This window comes from Nomia melanderi, chromosome 11 (genome assembly GCF_051020985.1).
Source record: "Nomia melanderi isolate GNS246 chromosome 11, iyNomMela1, whole genome shotgun sequence".
Classification (NCBI taxonomy): Eukaryota; Metazoa; Arthropoda; class Insecta; order Hymenoptera; family Halictidae; genus Nomia; species Nomia melanderi.
Genome location: NC_135009.1, coordinates 12,035,864 through 12,058,109, shown reverse-complemented (window position 1 = coordinate 12,058,109; position 22,246 = coordinate 12,035,864). Strand labels below are relative to the sequence as shown.

Here is a 22,246-nt window from a genome sequence, read left to right as displayed (position 1 = left end):
AATAGTACCAGATTGTCACCGCTTAGTGCCGTCAGTCGTTGGTTTAATAGTGCATAGGGGCAAGGGGAAACGTCTGCTTGACGCGCTCGGCTGAGTTTATAGTCAAAAACGTCAAGATCATACCGTGAAATGTATGCCAGATTTCATATGAAACTTTTATTTTGAAATAAAGAACAATTATAATTAGATTCTATCAGTTAGTAATGTTTCATATTATTTTAAGAGCTAATAATGTGTAAATATAAAATAAAACCTTAATTAAGGTTCCATGAAAGTATTACATTAAATGCAAAAGAATTAAAAATTGTTTAGAATCACATTTTATTAAAAACAACATGAATTTACGAGAACCGAAAAAGAAACGAAGAGTTAAAATAAAAGAACAACCACTGTTTCCAATTGTGTTGGGTGATAAAAATGAATGGGTAACATACACTGCTCACCTTACAGAAGTAGGATCATGTATAATTGATCCAAATGAGATCACTGCAGTACATTCTATGGTAATCACAAATTATCATTACATGTTTTATATATAAGTATACATTTCATTGAAATTATTAATTTTTTTGTTCAGGGATATTTTGGCAAAGGTTCATTATCTCGTGGTTTCCCTTCATTTGGAAAAGCACGATATGGAGCACCTCCTGTAATAAAGAATAGGCAGTGGACGCGTAGACAAGAATGGTTACAACAATTCAATGAACTCAGTGTGGGACTTAATAATAGTAAATATATAAATTCAGATGAAAACAAAAGTGAATGCACTAATATTGTAGATCTTGAAGACGAAGAAAATTCTTTAGAAAGTTTAGAAATAGAAAGTACACCTGACATAATTGAAATAGATACTAATTTTAGTTCTTCTAACAAAAATCAAAAAGAAGATAAATCACATGATAAAGAAATAGAAATGAATCAAATAAGTCATGATTCAACAAAAGAAGATGACATATGTATCATTGCAAACAAAAGTATTAACGAAAGCAATAGTAAAGATTGTACTGAAACTGAGGAGAAAGATGATTCTTATTATTTAAAAGCCTTCAATTTTAAAGAGGACAATCTGTGTGCTACTGATAATAATACAGATGTTCAAGGTAAATTACTTGTCTTGCCAGACAGTGACTCAGAAGTTGAAACTTATTTAAAGGAAATAAAACCTAAAGTTGAAAACGAAAGTTTTCCTGTACAAGAAACTCTTCACCTTACATACGAAGAAACGTTTTTCCTTTTGTATGGTTTAGGATGTTTAAATCTAATAGACTTTGATGGTAATTTGTTAGACATTGATAGTTCTTGGCATTTGTTTTGCAAAGCTGATAAAAATTTTGTACAAAAATATGTTGTATACCACTATTTTCGAAGCAAAGGATGGGTTGTGAAGCCAGGAATAAAATATGGTGGAGACTTTTGTTAGTATCAACACAGTATATTCTATTATTTATTTAATTAAATCAAAAATTAAATGATAAACATATTTATAAACCATAAGTTTTAAAATATTTCAGTGTTGTATAAACAAGGACCACCATTTTATCATGCATCATACATTGTAATAGTGGATGTTTTAGATGGAGATACATTAGTAAGAGATGAGAGTAAGTCTATGCATAAACCAACATGGAATAATTTATTAGGACTCGAACGATTGTCAGAGACTGCTGCAAAGGTAATTAATTTACACTATTTACTTTGTTTATTTCTTTGTTATATAAAAAAATGTCGTGAATTATATTTTATATTCTCAATCTAGGAAATATTATTTGCTCAAGTATTATGGCCATCTTCGGTTTTGCAAACTTCTAACTTACTCAGTGTAGATACTTTATCAGAATTTTCTGTAAGAGAACTATTATGGAGGAGATGGAATCCAAAAAATAATAAAGATGAAGATGATGTGGATTATGATTCTTGGTAACAGTATATGTAACATATTCATTAAATTAAAAGATAATTACAAATACATTGTAACTGTGAAATATATTTTTAATATAAAAATCCTGGTTATTTCATTAAATAAGATACAGTACTTTACAAAAAAATCATTAATTATTCATTTTTTTACAATTGCAATACATTTCTAAATTAACATTCATTAAAACAGAGTAAAATTTATGAGGATGGTAATTTTTTCTGTCTTGATTTCTTGGGGATACCAGTTAATCGATACTCTCTTCTATCATTTAAATATTCTTGTGTACATTCTTCTTTAAACTTTTCATCATTGAACCATTTTACCAAGCATGATTTTAAAGCAGAATTTTGCTTTCTACATCTAACGACCATTAAAAAGCTATTATCCACACAACACTTTGAGAATTCTATAAATCAAGTACATAGAAAATGTTATTACATAACATGTTTAATAGATATATATATATAATAATAACAATTTTGAAGTACAATATTACCTTCAACCACTTCATGACAGTTTTCCTTTGCCTTATCCCGCATTAATTGTGTTATAAGAACATCTTTTTCTACTTTTCTCAATGAAGTATCATCTGGATCACCTATAAGACATAAAAGAAGGCAAGAACATATCAATAATTCTTCACATGAAAACACATTTTATTGCATTGTTAAAAAATAAAATAATACAATTTTGAAATATTTCAACTTTAATAAACTTCTGTTTTGATAAAGACATTCACCAGTACTCGCATTCTAGCTTCATAACCTCATTCTATTGTAAAGTAAATTTTATATTATTTTTGTTTTACACATTAATACTTATCGCTAACGTATCTTAAATACTAATTTCTTAAATTTACCTAAACCGTGTGGACCTCCGGCTAATTTCGGAGAAATTACTGTACGCTGTACATTATCTTTCATAACTTCACGTACTCACTGCCTTGATTGGAAAAGTCTATACGTATATAATGGTAGTCAGTTTTCAGAGGCCGCGCTCATGAGTGTGCACATTTGAGAGTTGTCAATACGCTGCATGGGAAAGCGTAGACAAAACTTGTTTGACACTGTACAATTATAATAAATTGTATTATTTACTTCGAGTGATACAATATAATAGGTAAGCGAAAGAAACAATATAATTTATATTTATAAAATGATATAATCCTTTTCTGACGTGCAAGAAGTAAACTTAACCTTAGCGAAGGCTTATGTATCCTAAATGTAAACGTTTAATTCAGTAACTAATGTAATTTTTGTTCTTGATCTACGATTATATATATTTGTAATATTTTCAGAAACGTTTGAAGAACAAAAACCATTTAAATATGGATCGACTTCTAAGATTAGGCGGATGTATGCCAGGTGTAAATCAAGGACCTCCACCTTCAGATGCTCCGGTTGTTGACACCGCTGAGCAGGTAAAAATAATTAATTATTTCTATGTATTAAACCATATTGGTATTTATTTCCTTATTTTCAAAAATATCCATAAAAGAAATGAATTAAAACCGACTATTTGTCTATTAGATAATGGCATTGGAACATAAAGTGAAAATTCTGCACAATGAAACAACATAACAGATCATGTAGTAATTAATTAAGGAATTGTTAATGTACTTTTATCTTAATATTGTCAGGTATACATATCATCGTTAGCACTTTTAAAAATGCTTAAACATGGACGTGCTGGTGTACCTATGGAGGTGATGGGTTTGATGCTTGGAGAATTTGTTGATGACTATACTGTTCGTGTCATTGATGTATTTGCTATGCCTCAGACAGGAACTGTAAGAATGAGAATTCTTCTGTATGAAAGTAGTTAATAATATATGTTTATCATTGCATATATTTTTTATATGCCTTTAGGGAGTTAGCGTAGAAGCAGTTGATCCAGTATTTCAAGCAAAAATGTTAGACATGCTTAAACAAACTGGTAGACCAGAAATGGTTGTAGGATGGTACCATTCTCATCCAGGTTTTGGTTGCTGGCTTTCTGGTGTAGATATTAATACCCAACAGTCTTTTGAAGCTCTCAGTGAAAGAGCTGTGGCTGTTGTTATTGATCCTATACAGTCTGTGAAAGGAAAAGTTGTTATCGATGCATTTAGATTAATTAATCCAAATATGATGGTAAGTACTTATATCTAAAATATAAAAAAATTAATATTTCATTTTAATTTAAGAATATGTATGAATATGACACAAAATTACAGGTTTTGGGACAAGAACCACGTCAAACTACTTCCAATTTAGGTCACCTACAGAAACCTTCTGTTCAAGCTTTAATTCATGGCTTAAACCGTCATTATTATAGCATTAGCATCAATTATCGCAAAAATGAATTAGAACAGAAAATGTTATTAAATCTACACAAGAAAACATGGATGGATGGTTTGACACTTGCTGAATATTCTGAACATAGTAGACTCAATGAAAATATTGTCTCTGAAATGCTTGAACTTGCCAAGAATTATAACAAGGTAAAGTGTATTAATATATATATTGAGAATTAAAGTTCTTGAATATATTTAATAATTTGAAAATTTCTATTTGTAGGCATTAGAAGACGAAGAAAAAATGACACCTGAACAGTTAGCTATAAAGAATGTGGGTAAACAAGATCCAAAACGACATTTAGAAGAAAAAGTGGACACACTTATGGCTACAAACATTGTTCAGTGTTTGGGAGCTATGCTCGATACCGTTGTATTCAAATAACTATTTCTTAAAACACCATTTGCAATATATTATTGAAAATATATACATCTTTTTAAACTGTACGTGTTCATAATCTGTACCCAAAAATGATGGATGGAATATATAAAGGCTTTGCTATTTTTTTTACGTTTTTAGTATATTTTTTTAAATTGGATAGATTAAAACATAGATACTATATAGGTACATACATATATATATATATATATACTTTATTTCAAATATATGTAAAATTTCACAGCATTCAGACATATATAATTTAACATTTGCTACAATAAAATATATACATGTCTGAAATAACTGCGCTAGTATAAAATAATAATGTAAATGATATAGAATTCAAGTGTTCCACGTTGCACATTATTGGATATTAAAAATAATAATATACTAAGGTTATATAGGAATATTTTATTATATTTTCAAAGTATTTTGATGATTTGCAAATGGAGTTCATTCACTATATACATGTATCGATACAAAGTTTTGTATCAATATACACACCTTCAGCATGAAATGTATAAAACTTAACGTCTAACAGTAATATTTATTTCATTCTTATTTTGCCAATTATAAAAAATAATACAGTATTACTGTAAGTTAAGTTTTCAAGCGTAATCAAAATAGTTACTAAATGTAAATAGTTTGATTTACGATCTGTACAAGTTTACAGACATATAAAATATTCTCTTTAACTTAATACAGTGGAAAATATATGTTAGAGAAGATGAATTCTTTTCTACAAATTAAATCTTGTAAAATCAGATTCACTTTCTGTAGAATTTTTCTTTAAACGAGATCACTTATTTCTTCTCTAAATTTATGGAAAGATTATTATGTTTTATTAACAATTATATATTTTATCAAATTGTTTTCAACTTGAACTTGGTGCTTCTTGATCTTTGTCTTTTTTTTTCTTTTTCTTCTTTTTCTCTTCTTTAGACGGTGTTTCCTATACAAAAAAAGACATTGATTAATATATTATTTCCTATAACTTTGAGTCATAAACTAGCTTACCTCTGTTGTACTTTCAGGATTCATTACTAAAGATTCTTCTGCTTCGGATTCTGTCTTATCCTTTTTCTTTTTCTTTTTCTTATCTTTCTTTTCCTTTTTCTTTTCTTTGGGTGATACCGTTTCTGGGTCTTCGACGGTTTCTTCTTCTTTTACTGCAACCTCTGGTGCAGTTTGTGGTATTGTTTCTTCCCATTTGCGTTTCTTTGCAGTTGCATCGGTAACTCCATTTTCCTCAGTCTTCAAATAAACGATGTTTCAGTTACTTATTTTTGTAGGAACACACGTTTGTATAAAATAAATAAAATGAACATGTAATGACTACCTTGATTGCAGTTGTAGAATAGTCTTGATAATTGGATAACCAATCAGCAGGTGTATTCTCATTTGGTTTTCCATATTTATCTAACTTTCCTTCAACAATCATACGCTTTTTAATAGATGCTTTTGGTCCCAAACCCCATTTTCTTGGATATGCATCCCTTTCCATGATTACTCTTTTTATTTTGGCAGCTACACCATGATCACAAGCAGTCATTGTAGGGGAGGTCATTAATGCTATCCCTATGAGAATAAAAAAAAATTAAATTATTCTGTAAAAGTAAAAGTATTAAATGTCATAAATGTGCTACAAATAATGTATGGCATTGCTATATTACTTTGAAAATCTATTTACCAAGTGCTATAGCTTCGCCTTTAGTTGTCACTATTACAATTTCTTGGTTCAATTCTATGCCATCGTCATACATCAGTATACCTGGCAGCATAATTTTAGCCCCATAGCAAATAGCATTTACCTATCAATACAGTTGCATAGATTTATAAAGATACGCTTTTCTACTATAAATTTTATTGTGAAAAATGAATAATAAATACATACTGCGCTATCTTTCACGATAATTCTCTTATGATTTACAAGGAGAGCTTCCAGAGGTTTAATCACTCTCCTTAAATACGATTCGTCCCCATGGTTTTCATACAACCACTGAGCATCTAGTATATCATGCATGGTAACCATTCCATCTTTTTCAGATTGTACTCCTGAACGGTTTCTACGGAGTTCTTGCATTTGACAACCAGTGCCTAAGAAGAGGCCAAGGTGAACACAGATAGTTCTAATGTAAGAACCAGCCTCACAACTAACTTTGAATACTCCCATATTTCGTTCTTCATCATAGTCAATGAACCAACTGTCATAGACTGTTCTGACGCGAAGTTGACGCTTGACCGCAGATATAAGCGGCGGCCTTTGAAATAATGCACCACGCAATTTTTCTAGTGCTTGACTCACCTATATTATTTGTTACATAAAATTAGTTTCTTCTACGGATACAAACAGTTTCTGTGTAGTAAATATTATTACCTTCTGTAAGCTTTCAGGAGCAGAGTGTAATTTAAAAACTGCAACGTATTCTTTGCCAGCAGATTGCTGCGATTTAGCTAACCGGGTTGCTCTATCAATGCATACTATTAAACAACCAGATACTTTAGGATCTAATGTACCAGAATGACCCGTCTTTTCTACTTTTAAAATCCTCTTTATCCATGCCACAACTTCGTGTGAAGATGGATTGCATGGTTTATCGAGATTAATGCATCCAGATTTTATATACTCGGATAAATTACGATGTAATGGCGTTGAACCACTGGTTAAAGGAGTAAAATGTTTTGTTCTAGTGAGCAGTTTATTAAAATTCTGAAATAACAATAAACTTATTTTTAATCACTTCACAAAAAATACAATAATATTTATTCTAACATAAATTTATATTTGTCGCATACCTTGAACAAAAGAGGCCAATCCTTATATTCAAGCTTAACAACCACATTGGAAGGTTCTACTTCACACTTCATTGCCACTTGCATCTCCCCAAGTGACTTCTTCTTATTTTTCTTCTTACTTTTATCTACACAACAGAAACAAAAATTAACCTATGAACTATGTTCCTTTCAATCGTCAACATAAATAACGGGCCATACTAGTCATGTGCACACGTGGAAAAATAATTTTAATGTAATGTAAGCCCATAAAACGCGTACAGCATGTTGTACTTAAAGTAGTATCATTAATCGGGACTCTAACTAGACATAGAAACACGTGTCTACCGCTACGAATTTCAGTGATACTTATATCAGAAAGAAAATGTTTTCTTAAATTTTTATGTGTAAAATAAATGTCTTGAGTAATATTAAATAGTACAGAGCGGTAAACACTACACTAAAAAACATAATAAACAAATTAATTTCATGATAATTACCACTTTCTGCCATTTTTATGTAAAGAGAATCAACACGTGCACTCCAATAAACGGTTAAGATACCAAACACGCGGGAGCGTCTGCGTCTTTCTGTGGTTTAATTCCATGAATAACATACAATATAGATCTACTATACAACATGAATATTTGAATAATACCAAAAGAAAGATAAAAATTTTTAATAGTATTGATTTCACGTAATATTGTAAGGTAATTGCAGGAAACAATTAAATACTACAAGTATAGCACAAAATAAAACTGAGAAAATATAATTTTTGTCCGCATAAATACATAAATTTGTAGTCCATCTTGAGTATTCCTCAGGCATAGGCTATTTTCAAATTCAACTGCAATTTCCCTCCAATTCTCAAGACGTTTAATACTTATATCAGAAGTTCTAACAATGCAATTTTATATACACTTTGCATGGAAAGTGACATGGTTAAATTAATTATCTCGGACATATTATAAAATTGTGTGATGATTGTTCGTAATTGGGCAGTTGCAGTACTTTCTGCTTGTTTAGCAGTGTATTGTTATACATTTAGTCCTGTGAATAGCACGTTAGCGTCCAGTAGCAGTAAAGTGGATTGAAAGAAGTAAATATAAAAAATATTCCCATGTCGAAAATTACTGCAAAATGTTTGTGGAGAACTTAGAAAGAGGATTTTATCGATTAGTAAGAGATGACGTGAGTAACATTTTCAAACTCGTTTTCCAAAAGTTCATTAACCTGTTTTATTTATCTAGGTTAAATACTTTTAGTTTTCATTGTTATTTTTTTATTTTGAACAATGTAATTACATTTGGAAATTACTTGTAAATCATTGTTGTGTTTTGTTAATAGTGTTTGAATTATTTCACTAATAAGTTACAAACACACATACGTTACATTACTTTGTATAAAATTTCAAACATATTGTTGACATTAAGCAAAGAAAGTAATGTTACTGCGATTACATTCTTTAATGAGATAATATATTGTAACTTATATTAAATAATATATATTCTTCTTTTATAGAGATGCTTATTACTTGTTAACTTTGATGTTGATGCCATTTGTGCATGCAGAATTTTGCAACAGCTTTTTAAAAATGATAACATGATATATACTCTTGTGCCTGTCCAAGGTATTCAGGATATGGTTCATGCTTTTGAAGAAAATTGTGAGGAGGTAATGAAAATATGAAGAAACATATATATTCTTGTCTAATAGAATTAATGATTGATAATTGTTACTCTCCTAGATAAAAAATGTTATTTTTATAAATTGTGGTGGGACTTTGGACTTAGTGGAATTATTGCAACCTGCAGAATCTGTGATATTTTATATTCTTGATAGCCATAGGCCTTATGATTTATGTAATATATATTCAGAAGATCAAGTTCGTATACTTGGTAAACCTGAGGAAGATGATGAGATTCCAGAATATAATGAAGTCTTTAGGGATGATTCTGTAAATTTCTTCACCTTAACATGATAACACTAACATAGCATAAACATCCTAACAATAAAAGAATATGTTATGTTTAGTCTGACGAAGATGACGATGATTTAGAAAATGAAGAATCCCAAACGAAGAGGCGAAGATTGAATGAAGAAGATATCATCAAGAGAGCGGAACGAAGAAAATGGGCTGAAAATAGAGCAACTATTCTATTCAATTATACACAGTACAGTTATTATGGCAAATCAGTATGTTGTAACAGATATTTGACAAGTTAAATACAATTGTAGTAAATATTGTTCATTTCATTATACTCTTTATTCTTTCAGAGTGCAATGCTCGTTTTTGAAATGGCATGGAGCATGTCAAAAGACAATTTGGATATGCTCTGGTGGGCTATAGTAAGCTCCACAGAGCAGGCTATACTTGGTAAGGTAGAATCACGATTGAGCGTTCTCGAAGAGGGATCTCTTCACTCTCATGTATCTAGATTAACTCATAAGCAAGGAGGTGAAACCGAGAAACAGCAACAACAGCAGCAAAGTACAATTCGAATTACTTATGACAAAGAGTATCCTTTCAAATAGTACCTTCTTCCGAATCACGTTTAATTACCAAATTTCTGCATTATATTATTCCTTACATAAATTGTAGTCTTTCGCTTGCCTTATATCGACACTGGACTGTAGAAGCTAGCCTAAAACATTCAGTGCCAACTGCTGTCTCATTAAAATTATGGTCGATCAGAGGAGAGCAAAGATTAAAGGAACTCCTAGCAGAAATGGGTTTACCTTTAGCGCAATCGAAGCAACGATTTTCCGCCATGGATCTCTCGCTTAGACAAGAATTTCGACAAATGATCGAAAAGTTAGCAGGAAAATATAAAGTAGACACTATTATCGGAACAAGTTTTACTCTTCAATACGGTTATAGGTTTAAGTACTGTGCTTCAGACATAGTTTACGCTATGCTGGCGTTATTGGAATCTTCTGTAAGTGAAGAATTAATATACATCATTCATTAGGCATTATATATTAGTAATATTGAATTGTTTTTCATGTGAATGTTTTGGTTTTGTAGTCGAAAGAGAAATTACCACAGAGCTGCTTTTTAGATGCTTTGGATTGTTTATCGCGCACTAAGAAAGACATTCTAGAAAGCGGAATAGAGAAAGCGAAAGTTATGCTTAGTAGCATTTTTAAAACTGCCCAGGGTATTTTACAAATGAAACAGATCAGAAGCGCTGGCTCGTTTCTTTATATAATCATACCTGAGGGGAGCGTCGATAGTCAGGTGTTCGCGCATCCACATCCATTATTGATGTTCGCTCAATTCATTTTAAAAGCTTATGTTGATTCCTCGAAGCTTAGAAGAGCACCAGAATGGCCGCTTGTGGTCTCCTCAGTATACGACGCGCAGGATGGTACGTGTCTAATGGTTGGCATACCACCGGTGTGTGAAGATCAACCAAGAAGGTAGATATTCAATAAATTATCAGTGGATCATAAATATATATACCATTTAATTACAATAATGTTCATTTATTACAGTCTATTTGGAAGAGCCTTCGAACAAGCAGCTAAAAATACAAATTCTTATATAGAAGCAGACTACTTTGACACTACAAGTAAGCATTGTTTGATAATTTGCTGATTTCACCGTGAATGCTTCCGATTAAAAGGAAATGCTTCTGTTCCAGTAATAAGACTGAAAATCGAAGAAAGGACAAAATTTATGGACGCTTTGGCAGCTCTCCTAGCGTGAAGCTTTTTAGCGATTCATTTGATGTATGAAAATAAGAATTCTCCGGCTATTATTTATTTTGTAGATAAACTAGTACGAATAGTGACAGCAACGTTTCTTTTTTTAAATACAGTGACGGGATCAATTCAATATGCTTTATTTCTGGTGACATACTGTAACTCTTCGACAGACTCGAGTTAGTAATATCCATTTTACCTTTAATGACACGTAGCTTTAATCATGCTGTAGATATTTGTATAAAGTGCAGTTATTTCAACGAATATTGTAAAACGTTTGTTCATGTACGAAACGGCTGATCGAAAACACCGATCGTATCGATAAGACGAATCAGAAACGAGACGAGGCGAAAATATATTCAACGTACGAACCGTAGTTTCGAAGTTCGTTGACCAGTCGATCGATCGGTACAACGTATAATGTAAAAGAAATGACAATAGATATACTTTTTATATGAAAATAACTGAATGCGTGAAATAAAAAGATTTCAATGAATTTCTTCCATTTTTGTTTGTTTGTTTTTTTTTTTGTTATAGATATTTATTCTTCACCTTGCAAAAGTTATGTTAAATCTTAAGACACGAGATTTTACGAAATCAGTGACTATTTGCCTGTACGGGGGGACAGGATGGATGAGCACTTTGTATCTCTCGAGATACATTCGACATGTTCACATTTGGCGTTCATTAAGTAATACATTATACATAATATATTAAACATATCCGTGCGCATGTGTACACTTGAAAATACAATTCGCTCAATTTTTATTGACTATGGTATATATAATACATGTCTTTTGGTTACGTCCACAAGGGGTGTACGAGTACAATGCGCGGTTCTGCGCGGGATATCCTTTCTACTCAAAGGAGCAATGGTATCACAGAGATAGGATTGAGAAGAGAGGTTTGGGGTTTCTTTATTCTGTGGTTGTATAATGACCACTTAAAAACCTAACTGCTCCTTCCTTCGCGTATGGTCTTCAATAATTTGTATAAAACTTATCCGCCGGTTCGCGCGGATGTTCAAGTAGAAACGTGGTCGCTTTTGTCAGTTTTGTGAACCGTGGTTATTTTGTTTATCGGCAATTTATCGTTACGAAACCCGTCTACGAATTGTTGTACAGAATCCACAGTAATCTCGGCGCCGTCCTCCATCACGACGTATACTCCTCGAGGTATGTCGATCGCCGTTAGAAGAGGCACAGCATCGTCTAGTCCAACGAATTCCCGGAGGATGTCTGACGTTTCACCCTTTGACAAAGATTGTTTAACTTTACAGTGGCACTGTTCTTTTACATATCGATTCTACTGGTTGTACTCGCGTGTACGTTAGAACGAGAACAAAAGGGAAATGTATCTACTTGGTCGATGAATGCAATTAGCTTTACAAAAATGTTACAAAGTGAAATGTTCGTGAATCATTTATATTTCAGTTATTAACCCGTTGCCGTGCAATGACTAATTTAACATTTTGAAGCAAACAACTATTTTGCTATTATCAATTTACTATATTCAAATGAAATTTCCACTTCAAGTAGAATGGAAAATTGTGCTGCATTTCTTCCGGATTGTCGATGGCAAAACGTTACACGAGCTTGGTAGCGAAAGTAAATGGTACGCCAAGGGGTTAAACATGGAATACATTTATATACAAATGTATTATTCAGTAACATAAATTAATACTCACATCTAACGCTATATAAAATTGCAAAATATCATCTGGATCATCATAATTTGGATCATAGTCAGGTCTATCTTTCCTGTACGCTTGTGCGGAAGGCAATAATACACCCTCCGCGAATTGAATCTCGCAGTCATCGCCTTCTGTCGGAATATCATCGTTTATTGTCATCGTTATAGTCGAGAGAAGAAGGAACAAATTAGGAAATTGTTTCGGACAGACTTACCTACGAATAGTATTATTGCCGGTGCATCGTGCAACGAAGTAGCGTATTTTTCTGTTAAGATATTCACCAAGCGGCTGGTCCACGGGAAATTCTACATAACGAACGGAGAAAATTATCCGAACGATATCAAGGGTAAAAATAATTTTAACGCGTTAAGCGTCATGTTAGTCACCGATGACTCGCGGTGAAGATTTTAAACAGAATTTAACAAACATAAATATTGCTCAATTCTTCTGAGTTCAAATGATATATTATTTTCCCCCTATCAATTATTATATTTCAGAGCAAAGGTGGACACAGGATATGCAATTTTTCTCTTTCCAATAAATTATTAATGACAAAGTTGTATCGATCACAATTCAGGAACAAATCATAGGGCAAAGTTAACGCAACGAAGTTGACAATACTGCAAGAATTGCAACATCAAATAATTAATAATCATCCCTGCTTTTCTCTGCTACAAAGGAATGACTCTAAACGGCCAAGATTCTCATGGCGCTTAACGTGTCAATGAATAAAAGTATATAAATTTTCGAATAATTTAAGAAGTTTCTATCCCGAGGTAAACAGTTTTAATGAGGAGCCGGAGGAACGGTTGAAAAGCGAAACGAAAAATAAAACCGAAGCCCACTCCACCGAAGATTATTCAATTTGAAACTTCAGGAGCGGCAAACAAATTTCTTAAGAATATTGAAATTCAAGGAAGTTTTTATCTACCAGCCCTTCGGGATCCTCGATCAATTCCGCCCGACCGTCTAAAGTTATAATATTATCCCGGGGATCGAGTATCACTAAAGTTGGTATTGCTTGTACGTCGAGGGCCCTCGCTAATTTTCGTCGTCTTTCCTCTTGACTAAAAGGTATCCTCAACCAAGGCATCGATTCAATATAAACGTTATAAGACTCTTCACTCCTGGGAACAGAAATTATGTTTCAATAAAAATTGATCGTTAGGAACGAATTAATTCAGTGCACGGTTCAGCAAAATTTGCCCTTATACTTGCTTCGCATTTTCTTTTCACATGCACGTTTATCAGTTTCCACCGCGATACACAGGGAGTACATTTCAATAGTTACAATACATTTAGACGTCCAACCAATTAGAATAACGAGAAGAATAATGCAGAGAATTATGTTACCTATCTGAACTCACGAAGATCACCTCGAAGTCGTGGCTCCTCTCCCTGATTCGCTGATACGTGTCCACGAGCTGCGGTGTGAATGCTTTGCAGGGGGGGCACTAACGGAACAAAAAATAATACTAAATAAGAAATACTGTTATAATAATAAATGAAATACTGTTATAATAATAAATTCGACACCTGTCGAATTTTCGACATAAAACTATTTTCCAACCTTAGTCGTATATTCTGAACTGACCTCCGACTTGACCAATAACGATTATAACATTAACTACAGGAAATGTCAAAAATTCAATCGGTGAAAAATTATTAAACTGAGAAAAGAATTGCAAGTTAAAATTTCGGAAAGTGTCGACACCTTCGGTAGAAATAGTGTTAATATTTCTTTCGTTTTGTGTATTTTAACCCTTTGCACTCGAGGGGCGCCTTAATTTCAAACTTATAAAATTTTCAATTCAATATTAAACCTTGTGTAACGTATCAACACATGAAACATCGAAGTAAAATAGTTCTGTCTCTTAATTTACAGAAGATAATCGATCGTGTTGCGAAAAATATCGTTAATATTTAGTCAGAAAGTAATGAATATTTTCAATGGAAAATATTGTCCAGTGCAAAGGGTTGATTTTCACATGATACCCGTTATTCCCAAGTTCCACGGGAAACCACGCTACCCCGGATCCTCGGCCTGAAAAATTAGTTCGAACAAGAAATCGATATACCCAGTGTGCGCTAAAGTAGACACCCTTGAAGCAATGGCGCAGCTCCTCGTGCAGCATGGGCTCGTTGGTGTCGCGTGCGCCGCACGGTAATAATGGTCCATCCTCGAGCGCTGCCTTCGGATGCGGGGGCCTCCAGGGGAATTCAGCCCCGTTGGGATCGCCGATGGTCCGTTCGACACCCCCGCGGGTCACCACCGAGCCGTTCGTGCCGTCCAATAAAATTAAAGTCGGCACACCGGCCTTTATCCGATACCTCCGAGTCAGCCTCGTCTGCAAAAACGGTCGCCGAAGAAAACGTGAAGCGAAAGATATGAAAATGTGATACTCGATCGCCTGCAAGGGTATCCGAGCATTGATCTTCGAGGATCCTCCATCAATATTCACAGCCCCCCCTGGACGCTTCGCTTTTAATCGATCGGGATTACTTGCGTCGGAGGGCCCTGAACTTTGTCGGCCGGAGAGTCTTGATATCAAAGCACCGGAATCAACGGGAAGTGCGGGAAATATGAATAATAAATTGGAACGTCGGAGCGTATCAATCGTTTTGATACGCAACTTTAACCCTTGGCACTCCAGGTTGCCTTGCGATCTATCGGCAACTGCAACTAATTTTTATAGTATTCCCAGCGAAAATTAGAAATGCTATAGCACTCCTTCGATCTTTTATTTTCCTTGTTAGTACAAGATTCGGATGTGCGGGGAATCTGATAATTTTAGGGTAGTTTCTTTGAGATTCATTAAAGTATTTAATATTATAACTGGTGCAGTATTGGAGCCTACAGAGTTCAAAGGGTTAAAGCTGCGCGGAAATTGCAGCTCAATCTCTTAATCTTCCAATCTTGCAACTGGAACTTTCGAAGTGAACTTTTTAACGGAACTACCGGATGGATCAAATTGACCTGTTCCTTTCTTCTTCCTGAATTATTGAAAAGGTAACAGATGCTTCTCTGCGGAATTATTGAAGAAATTGATTTAGTAATGCCCGAAATGAATCATAAGGCAATTGAGATCTTAATAGCTGCATTCTTAGAGTATCAAATTTGGAAATGGTTTCACTCTTGGTTGTTCTAGTGTTAAATTTGTCTATAGAAACTCTGAGAGTATAACGACTCACTTTGCATGTTACTAAATCAATTTCTTCAATACTTTCTCAGAGAAGCATTCGTTGTCTCTTAAATAATTATAAGAGAAGGATTCACGAAGTCATTTAGACCTATTCGGTAGTTTTAATGTTGAGTGATCATATCCCCATCGATCGTCTAAAGCAGTGTTTCCCAACCTTTTTATGCCATGCCCACCTAAGACTTTCTAAAATTATATTATAATATTCTTAATATTATTTATTACATTCTTTTCGCTATTCCGTTCACCTGCCTAAATATTGCGAAATATATAAAGTAATATTTCAAATCGCTCTTAACACTGATATTGAATTTTCTAAACATTATTCAGTAACAGTTTGAGTCGATTTTGACTCGTTCAATTATGCGAATACGCATTGCAATACTTCGGTTTTGAAGCTATAATCTTCACAATTTATATAAACGAACCTTTAGTTATCTAGGAACAATAGAATAAAGTATAGAACAAACGTCCGTAAATGCAGCGTTAAAAATCGAATTGCCCCACGTTGGGAAACGCTGGTGCAAAGTTAACGCCATACTCCAAGCGAAGGAATCCCTAACACTAGAACTACCGAGCATTTAACACGATTAATACGCAATTCCTATAAAAATTGTAACAATAGATTATTTCCAGTTCCTTCAGACACTCGTCATAGTACTGAAACGAAACTATTTTCAGAATCATTTCGAACATTCAATGCTTCGAAGATATCAATAACTGCCAAAAAAAATCGAAACATTTCGACCGGTACGGTAGTTCCAGTGTTACAACAAAACCTTCGGAACAAAAGTACTTTATCCTCATTACAATCGAACAAATCCGCCACGAGCAGCTACAACGACCCCAAGTCCGTCGGAAAAGACCAGCAGGAGGACCAACGGGAAAAGCCCAAGGAAACCGCCGAAAGGAACGAGGAAAACGTAGAGCCATCAATACCGCGAGACGTGACGAGACTACCGCCGGATAAGTGAGTATCTCGCGTGTCGGCTAAGTAATTCGAGGCACGTACACGCGCCTCTGTATCTTCCGTTATCCTTCCACCCTCCGCGATACGAAATTCAACCGCGGCAAAAAGGGCGCAACGAGTGTCCTAGGGGGAGTAATGTCTGCTGACAATGAGTGCTATCCCTCCGCCCCTGGCCAGCTGCATGATTACAGGCGGCGGAAGAGGCTCCTGCCCCCGGAGAGGGGCGGACCGGCCGCGGAAGGGAAGGGAAGGGTTTTCGAGAGCGCGATACTAGAAACTGAAAGTAGAAAGCTTTCCAGCGCGCCGCTGGAGATGATAAGGACGGCGATACGCAACCGGCGTGTGCACACGGAAACACCGGACGCGGAACGGGGGGACCGGTTTAAGCAAGGACGCCGCTGGATTTCCGTTTCTTCCTAGATAAGCAATCAACCCTTTCAACGGCTCGTCTGAATGGCGACCGGAGCATTGCCGGGCTTTCCAGCGGAAAACCCCGTAGGAGGGCCACGGACGCTGTTCTTCCCGGTAAAATGATCGGGAATGGAGGAGTCCGCCGATAATAAGTACCGTCTCGTCTCCTGGCGTCTCTTCTAGCAGGCTGCACAGTGGTATCAACCGTGGAAACAGACGATAGGGGAAAACCGGGGAGAAGCTTCTGTTCCGACGATAAAGGAGAACGACGCTTATCCCCGTCGAGACTTCCCCTCCGCCCCTCGGACTTCTTGCAGTCTTCGGCGGGATGAAGACGCTCGGTGACCAGGCCCGCCGGGCAACCTTCTTCTTCGTCTGCCGCGCTTCCGTTTCTCGAAATTTTAGACCGGCTCGCTGCTCCTCTTTGTCGGGCGACCCCTTTGCTTGGAACTTCCGACTTTCCTAATATCCGAGTGTTTCTCTTGTTTTCTTCTTCAGCTTTCGAGTGGCGTGTCCTCTTTCGGACGAGCAATGGGTTTCTGTCGGTTCAAGTGCGCCTAGACGGAAGGTATGGGGAGGTTGGGAGATGTTCCTTCGGGTCTAACGAGGGTTTGTTTTGGGGCTCGTTGGAGTTTCGTGTGATTTGGAAATAAGGGAAACTGCGAGGAACGTTTGGTTAGAGACGAGCAGGAAGTTGGAGATTTTTATTGAGGTTAGTTTCTGGTTGACTCTGTGGCGTGATTGTTTCTGTTGTATCGAAGTCATCGAGTGATTGCGGAAAGTGTATAGAATGTTATGGGATTGTCTTGGTTCGTTGCACTTGGAGGCGACTCTTAGTTACCACTTGATTTGCTAGGATTATAAAGGTTTGCATGTAATATTAACCCTTTGCTCTCGGAAGTTTTTCACTGGAAAGCTTCGTTTCCCGATGAGACATGGACAATATTTTTGGAACTCACTTATCGAGAACGGAGATATTTTATTCAATATTTAACACACTGCATTGTACAAAACTTAAAACATCTGACTTTATAACTTTGCTGTAACAAATGAAATGGTGACTGAGAGTCAGCTCTCGAGTACAAGGGGTTACTATGCATCAGTGTAAAACGTCGAAATAAAACAGCTTGGTTTCCCAATTTACGTATCTTTCTCACAAGTTACTTTGAGAAACAAGTATACTCTACCTATAGGAGCACAGAAAATTGAGATAGTTACGGTAGATCGAACAAATCGTGTAAAATGGGGATAATTTGTCTTGAATCGAAATCGAAAATGTCGAATGTTCCTAGTAAAGAACTTTCGACTAAAAGGTTAACAAGTACCGCTGCGAGTAGAAATGTCAATTGATGATCGGACAATGAACCAAGAACTTAGGGGATGTAGAAAATGAACTACCTTCGGAGACAAATGTATTCTTCAAATTTCACATGAAAAGAAAGGGTTCCACGGTGTCTATGGTAACAAGAGATCCGAACTAACCGAGCAAAGTACTGTCAGCCGCCGATAAATTCCGTCTGATCGATAATTACGAGCTCGTTCGGGGCGACGCTCGATTAGACTTAAATTAATTTTTTCCAGCCGCTGAGCAGGCGATTATCGATTTTCGCGGGCGGCACCGGGAAATACATCACGCTCACGAGAAAATGATCGGAACACTGAATGCCCATAGAATCCATAATTACTGCGGTGGAGATTGAACAAAAGAGATTGGAACAACAGGCGCATTGTCGAATACTTCCATATCGGGATATTTAATGAAATGCGAGACCGTGTTTTAATTGCTGGAGACATTTCGTGTGTAACTAATTAAATCCATCGGTCGATATATTGCGAAATGATTACAATGCTTCCAGGACACTGTCAGTGATACAGGAAACGTGTTGTTCAATTTATCGTCCTAAAATCGAACGATCGAGTTTCATTGGCAGACTGAAAATCATCAAGAGAAATTAGAATTCCTTTGAAATAATCGAAAGAATCTTAAACATAACAGAAATTTCTTTCTTTTCTTAAGAACTTCCGATACATTCAAGCTCTTATGGTATTTTTATTGTTTTTTATACTTCCTCCGTTCATGTTCGTCATTGACGTATAAAATTAGCGGTCAATATAAATAAGCAACAGGATATATCCGTGAAAGATCATTTTAAGGGCAAGGTAATATTTTCATATCGCAACGTGATAAAATTAAAAATACACCGTACCACAAACAAGAAGAAAAATATTTCTACCCTTGGAGATGCTTATATCACATTTTCTTTAACCCTTAGACGTACAATGACGAGTGAGACTCGCGATGAAGATTTCTAGACTAATTTAACAATCAATGTTGTTCACCTCCGACAGATCAAAAAACAACTATTCCACCATTACGGAAAATTTTCTTGCATTTAATAGTACGCGAAGGGGTTAAAACGGAGGAAAAGATTCCGTCGAAACTTTATAAACGAGTTTAACGGATTAAAAGAATTTCGAAGGAAGACGGCGGGTGAGAAAGCAAATCTCGAAGAAGCTTCAGTTTTATCAGGATGCCGCCCTTGGGCCGATTCAATTTGCAAAACCGTCGGCGACAATCGCCAGAAAAGTGCGCAAGGGTTGAAGGGTATTGTGTCGGTTATTTGCTTCGTTAAAAGTTTAATTCAACGGCGGGCCGCGAAGACACACAAAACTCGCTCGGCGGTCGAGCCGGTTAATAACCCTAATGAGTATATTCACGGTCTAATAGAGAACTGTCTCATTTAGTGCTCGCCGGAACAGAAACGGAGATAACAATTAGCCGGCGGAGCGAATCGAGTGGGCGTCGCAACAGCCCCGAGAGTACACAGAGGCGACACGTAGGAGCGCCTATCGGGTGCCATCAAATCCTCTATCAGCCGGAAGAGGAACGTGATATCGCCGAACTTTTGGTTCCGACGGCTTTCACGGCCTCTTGTCATTAACCCTTACCGCTCGACATCGTTTACACAGCGCTTCGCGTGCTAACAACGACACTCTTTTAACGACATCGGTGTCGTTTACGCTGGCGTCGCGTTATTGTGCAAATAAAACGAGCCTGTTGCACCCTAACAACGCCGAACCAGTGATTCCTCGAGTGCGTTGCTTGTATTGAATTATAATATCGATACGTTCGGATATATCGGATATCTCTTTCGTCGTTACTTTCGCGAAAGTGGAATATTAATGTGCAACAATAAACGCTGGACAATTCTCGTTAGGTTACATTCGTCTGTACGAATTTACCAGTTGCATTGTAACGAATTGTTATAAGTTAGAATATTTACACACGCGTCGGAGACTGATAGAAACTTGAGAATATTACACATCGAATCGTACTTCGAAGTGGAATCGTTAAAAGCAACGTTGGCAAAACGTCAGGACGCCTTCCCCGCAGGGACAAGGCTTACTCTCGGAAGTCTCAGCAGTCGCGTCTAGTGGAGCTCTTAAATCTCCGATAATCCACCACTTCCCGACAAATCAAATGTTTATCTCGGGGAGAATCGGCGGAGTGGTGAAATAATATTCCCTCGGATATTTCTCTCCGTCCTTAAACTAGGAATCTCACGGAATCAATTCGCGTTACTAACTCAACGAATCTCGACCTAATCTCCAAACTATCAATCCCATTAATCTCCACTTACATTCATCCTCTGCCATTCCAGAAACCAACCCCCAGTTCCAACCTATCCATCGCCCGAACCCCAAAGAAGCTACTCTACGAGCAAAAACCGTGGAAACTTAGCGGAAAAGACGACTTCCGATAAATAATCCGGGAGGAGTCCGGTCGTTCGACCCCCGGAGCCCCGTGAACCCGGCGTCCGCCGGTCGCACCTGTGCTTGTGCACGGAAAATTCTAAAACTGATGCGCGACTGACTCCGGTGGACACAAAGAGGGGTTGAACAGACCGGAATAAGTCAGAAGTGTCTGTCGGTCTCTGTCCCGCCTGTCGTCCGGCACCTCTCGCTCGCTCACACCTCCGGGCACCGAATGCGCGACGTCGTACGTTATCGCGACCCTTCTCTCCCCGGGACGGGGGTGGAAGGCATTACCTCGTCCCTTCCCGGTGTATTTCCTACGGCGGGTCTCGGTTTCTCGTTCGTTCCTGCGGGTGCCCCCGCGTATATATACGGCTCGTTCGCCGTCTCCGTCTCGAGCGGTCGATAACGCGTAACGTCCTCCCTTGGCGTTGCCGGCTGCCGCGCTCGACGCTGGTGCTATCGTTATTTCCCCCGGTGGTCTGTATGTCCCCTACCACACCGCCAACCAACCACCACCACCATCGCCGCCACCAGCGGCAGCGGCAGCAGCAGCAGCCGGCAAACCAACGTCGCTCCTGCTTGCTCGTTCCCCCGTGTCGTCCTTGCTCTCCATCGTCCGCTTACCCTCGTCGATTCTCTCTCACCCCTCGCGGCAACCACCGTCCTCCCGCCCTGCCGCCCTCCTATCTGCCCTCGCGGCCCTTCCGCGCCGGGAACTTGTATCAGTCACGGCAGAAAAAAGAGGAACCGACGACTGACTGACTGGTTCTAGTGTAATATCACTATTTTCCTGATTCCGCTGATCAACCCCGTATCGCGCCGGGCGACGGGATGATGGAGCTGGGATTGTTTTCTCGGATCTTTCAGCGCTCCTCTGCGCAGGTGTTCCGCGAGCGTTTCTTTTTGTCGGTCTTTCGAGGAGTTGTAGTTGGGTATGCTGGTGTATGTTGGATTGGGGAACGGGGATATTGGGGATTCTTCTTTTGGATCTTTGCACATCGCTCTTCGCGGCTGGCAGGTGGTTCGCGGGTCTTTTCGGAGGATTTTCCAGGAATTCTAGGTGAACTTGGAGATGGACCTATTGGTTTATGTGTGTTAGGT

General features: G+C 37.0%; 6 protein-coding genes across 7 annotated transcripts in view; 3 read left to right on the top strand and 3 right to left on the bottom strand.

Annotated features, from left to right (window-relative positions):
* The first annotated feature begins 22 nt into the window (after positions 1-22).
* Positions 23-2,018, top strand: Tsen2 (tRNA splicing endonuclease subunit 2). Of its 2 annotated transcripts, XM_031985136.2 has the most exons (5): positions 23-196; positions 313-503; positions 578-1,415; positions 1,512-1,672; positions 1,757-2,018. In XM_031985136.2, exons 2-5 carry the CDS (start codon positions 336-338, stop codon positions 1,919-1,921), a joined length of 1,332 nt encoding a protein of 443 aa, XP_031840996.1. In that variant the 5' UTR covers positions 23-196; positions 313-335; the 3' UTR covers positions 1,922-2,018. The 2 variants fall into 2 exon arrangements, with proteins under 2 accessions (XP_031840996.1, XP_031840994.1); XM_031985134.2 differs by having other exon boundaries at positions 23-503; positions 1,757-2,017.
* LOC116430668 (COX assembly mitochondrial protein homolog) lies at positions 1,965-2,926 on the bottom strand. The gene is made up of 3 exons (XM_031985138.2): positions 2,778-2,926; positions 2,415-2,516; positions 1,965-2,324 (listed from the first exon to the last, which is right to left on the bottom strand). Exons 1-3 carry the CDS (start codon positions 2,839-2,841, stop codon positions 2,116-2,118), a joined length of 375 nt encoding a protein of 124 aa, XP_031840998.1. The 5' UTR covers positions 2,842-2,926; the 3' UTR covers positions 1,965-2,115.
* On the top strand, positions 2,890-4,700 carry Rpn11 (regulatory particle non-ATPase 11). Its single transcript, XM_031985137.2, has 6 exons — positions 2,890-3,037; positions 3,216-3,338; positions 3,558-3,707; positions 3,787-4,050; positions 4,134-4,400; positions 4,477-4,700. The coding sequence occupies exons 2-6, from the start codon at positions 3,246-3,248 to the stop codon at positions 4,636-4,638; spliced, it is 936 nt and encodes a 311-aa protein (XP_031840997.1). The 5' UTR covers positions 2,890-3,037; positions 3,216-3,245; the 3' UTR covers positions 4,639-4,700.
* A 735-nt stretch (positions 4,701-5,435) lies between these two features.
* Positions 5,436-8,035, bottom strand: Nop60B (dyskerin pseudouridine synthase 1 Nop60B). Its single transcript, XM_076372080.1, has 8 exons — positions 7,905-8,035; positions 7,429-7,553; positions 7,010-7,342; positions 6,527-6,937; positions 6,323-6,443; positions 5,972-6,210; positions 5,650-5,886; positions 5,436-5,584 (listed from the first exon to the last, which is right to left on the bottom strand). The coding sequence occupies exons 1-8, from the start codon at positions 7,915-7,917 to the stop codon at positions 5,507-5,509; spliced, it is 1,557 nt and encodes a 518-aa protein (XP_076228195.1). The 5' UTR covers positions 7,918-8,035; the 3' UTR covers positions 5,436-5,506.
* Positions 8,036-8,216: 181 nt separating this feature from the next.
* On the top strand, positions 8,217-11,596 carry Cdc45 (cell division cycle protein 45). The gene is made up of 9 exons (XM_031985049.2): positions 8,217-8,595; positions 8,926-9,078; positions 9,152-9,361; positions 9,439-9,600; positions 9,682-9,923; positions 10,007-10,343; positions 10,433-10,827; positions 10,903-10,979; positions 11,052-11,596. The coding sequence occupies exons 1-9, from the start codon at positions 8,545-8,547 to the stop codon at positions 11,114-11,116; spliced, it is 1,692 nt and encodes a 563-aa protein (XP_031840909.1). The 5' UTR covers positions 8,217-8,544; the 3' UTR covers positions 11,117-11,596.
* The window catches only part of LOC116430680 (nucleoredoxin), a 25,832-nt gene continuing 14,440 nt past the window's right edge, over positions 10,855-22,246 (bottom strand). Inside the window, exons 2-7 of the mRNA XM_031985149.2 lie at positions 14,884-15,153; positions 14,159-14,259; positions 13,737-13,932; positions 13,020-13,110; positions 12,800-12,936; positions 10,855-12,363 (exon numbers count right to left, since the gene is read on the bottom strand). Coding sequence (XP_031841009.1) covers positions 12,136-12,363; positions 12,800-12,936; positions 13,020-13,110; positions 13,737-13,932; positions 14,159-14,259; positions 14,884-15,153 — 1,023 coding nt within the window. The 3' untranslated portion in view covers positions 10,855-12,135. The remainder of the gene's footprint in view (positions 12,364-12,799; positions 12,937-13,019; positions 13,111-13,736; positions 13,933-14,158; positions 14,260-14,883; positions 15,154-22,246) is intronic.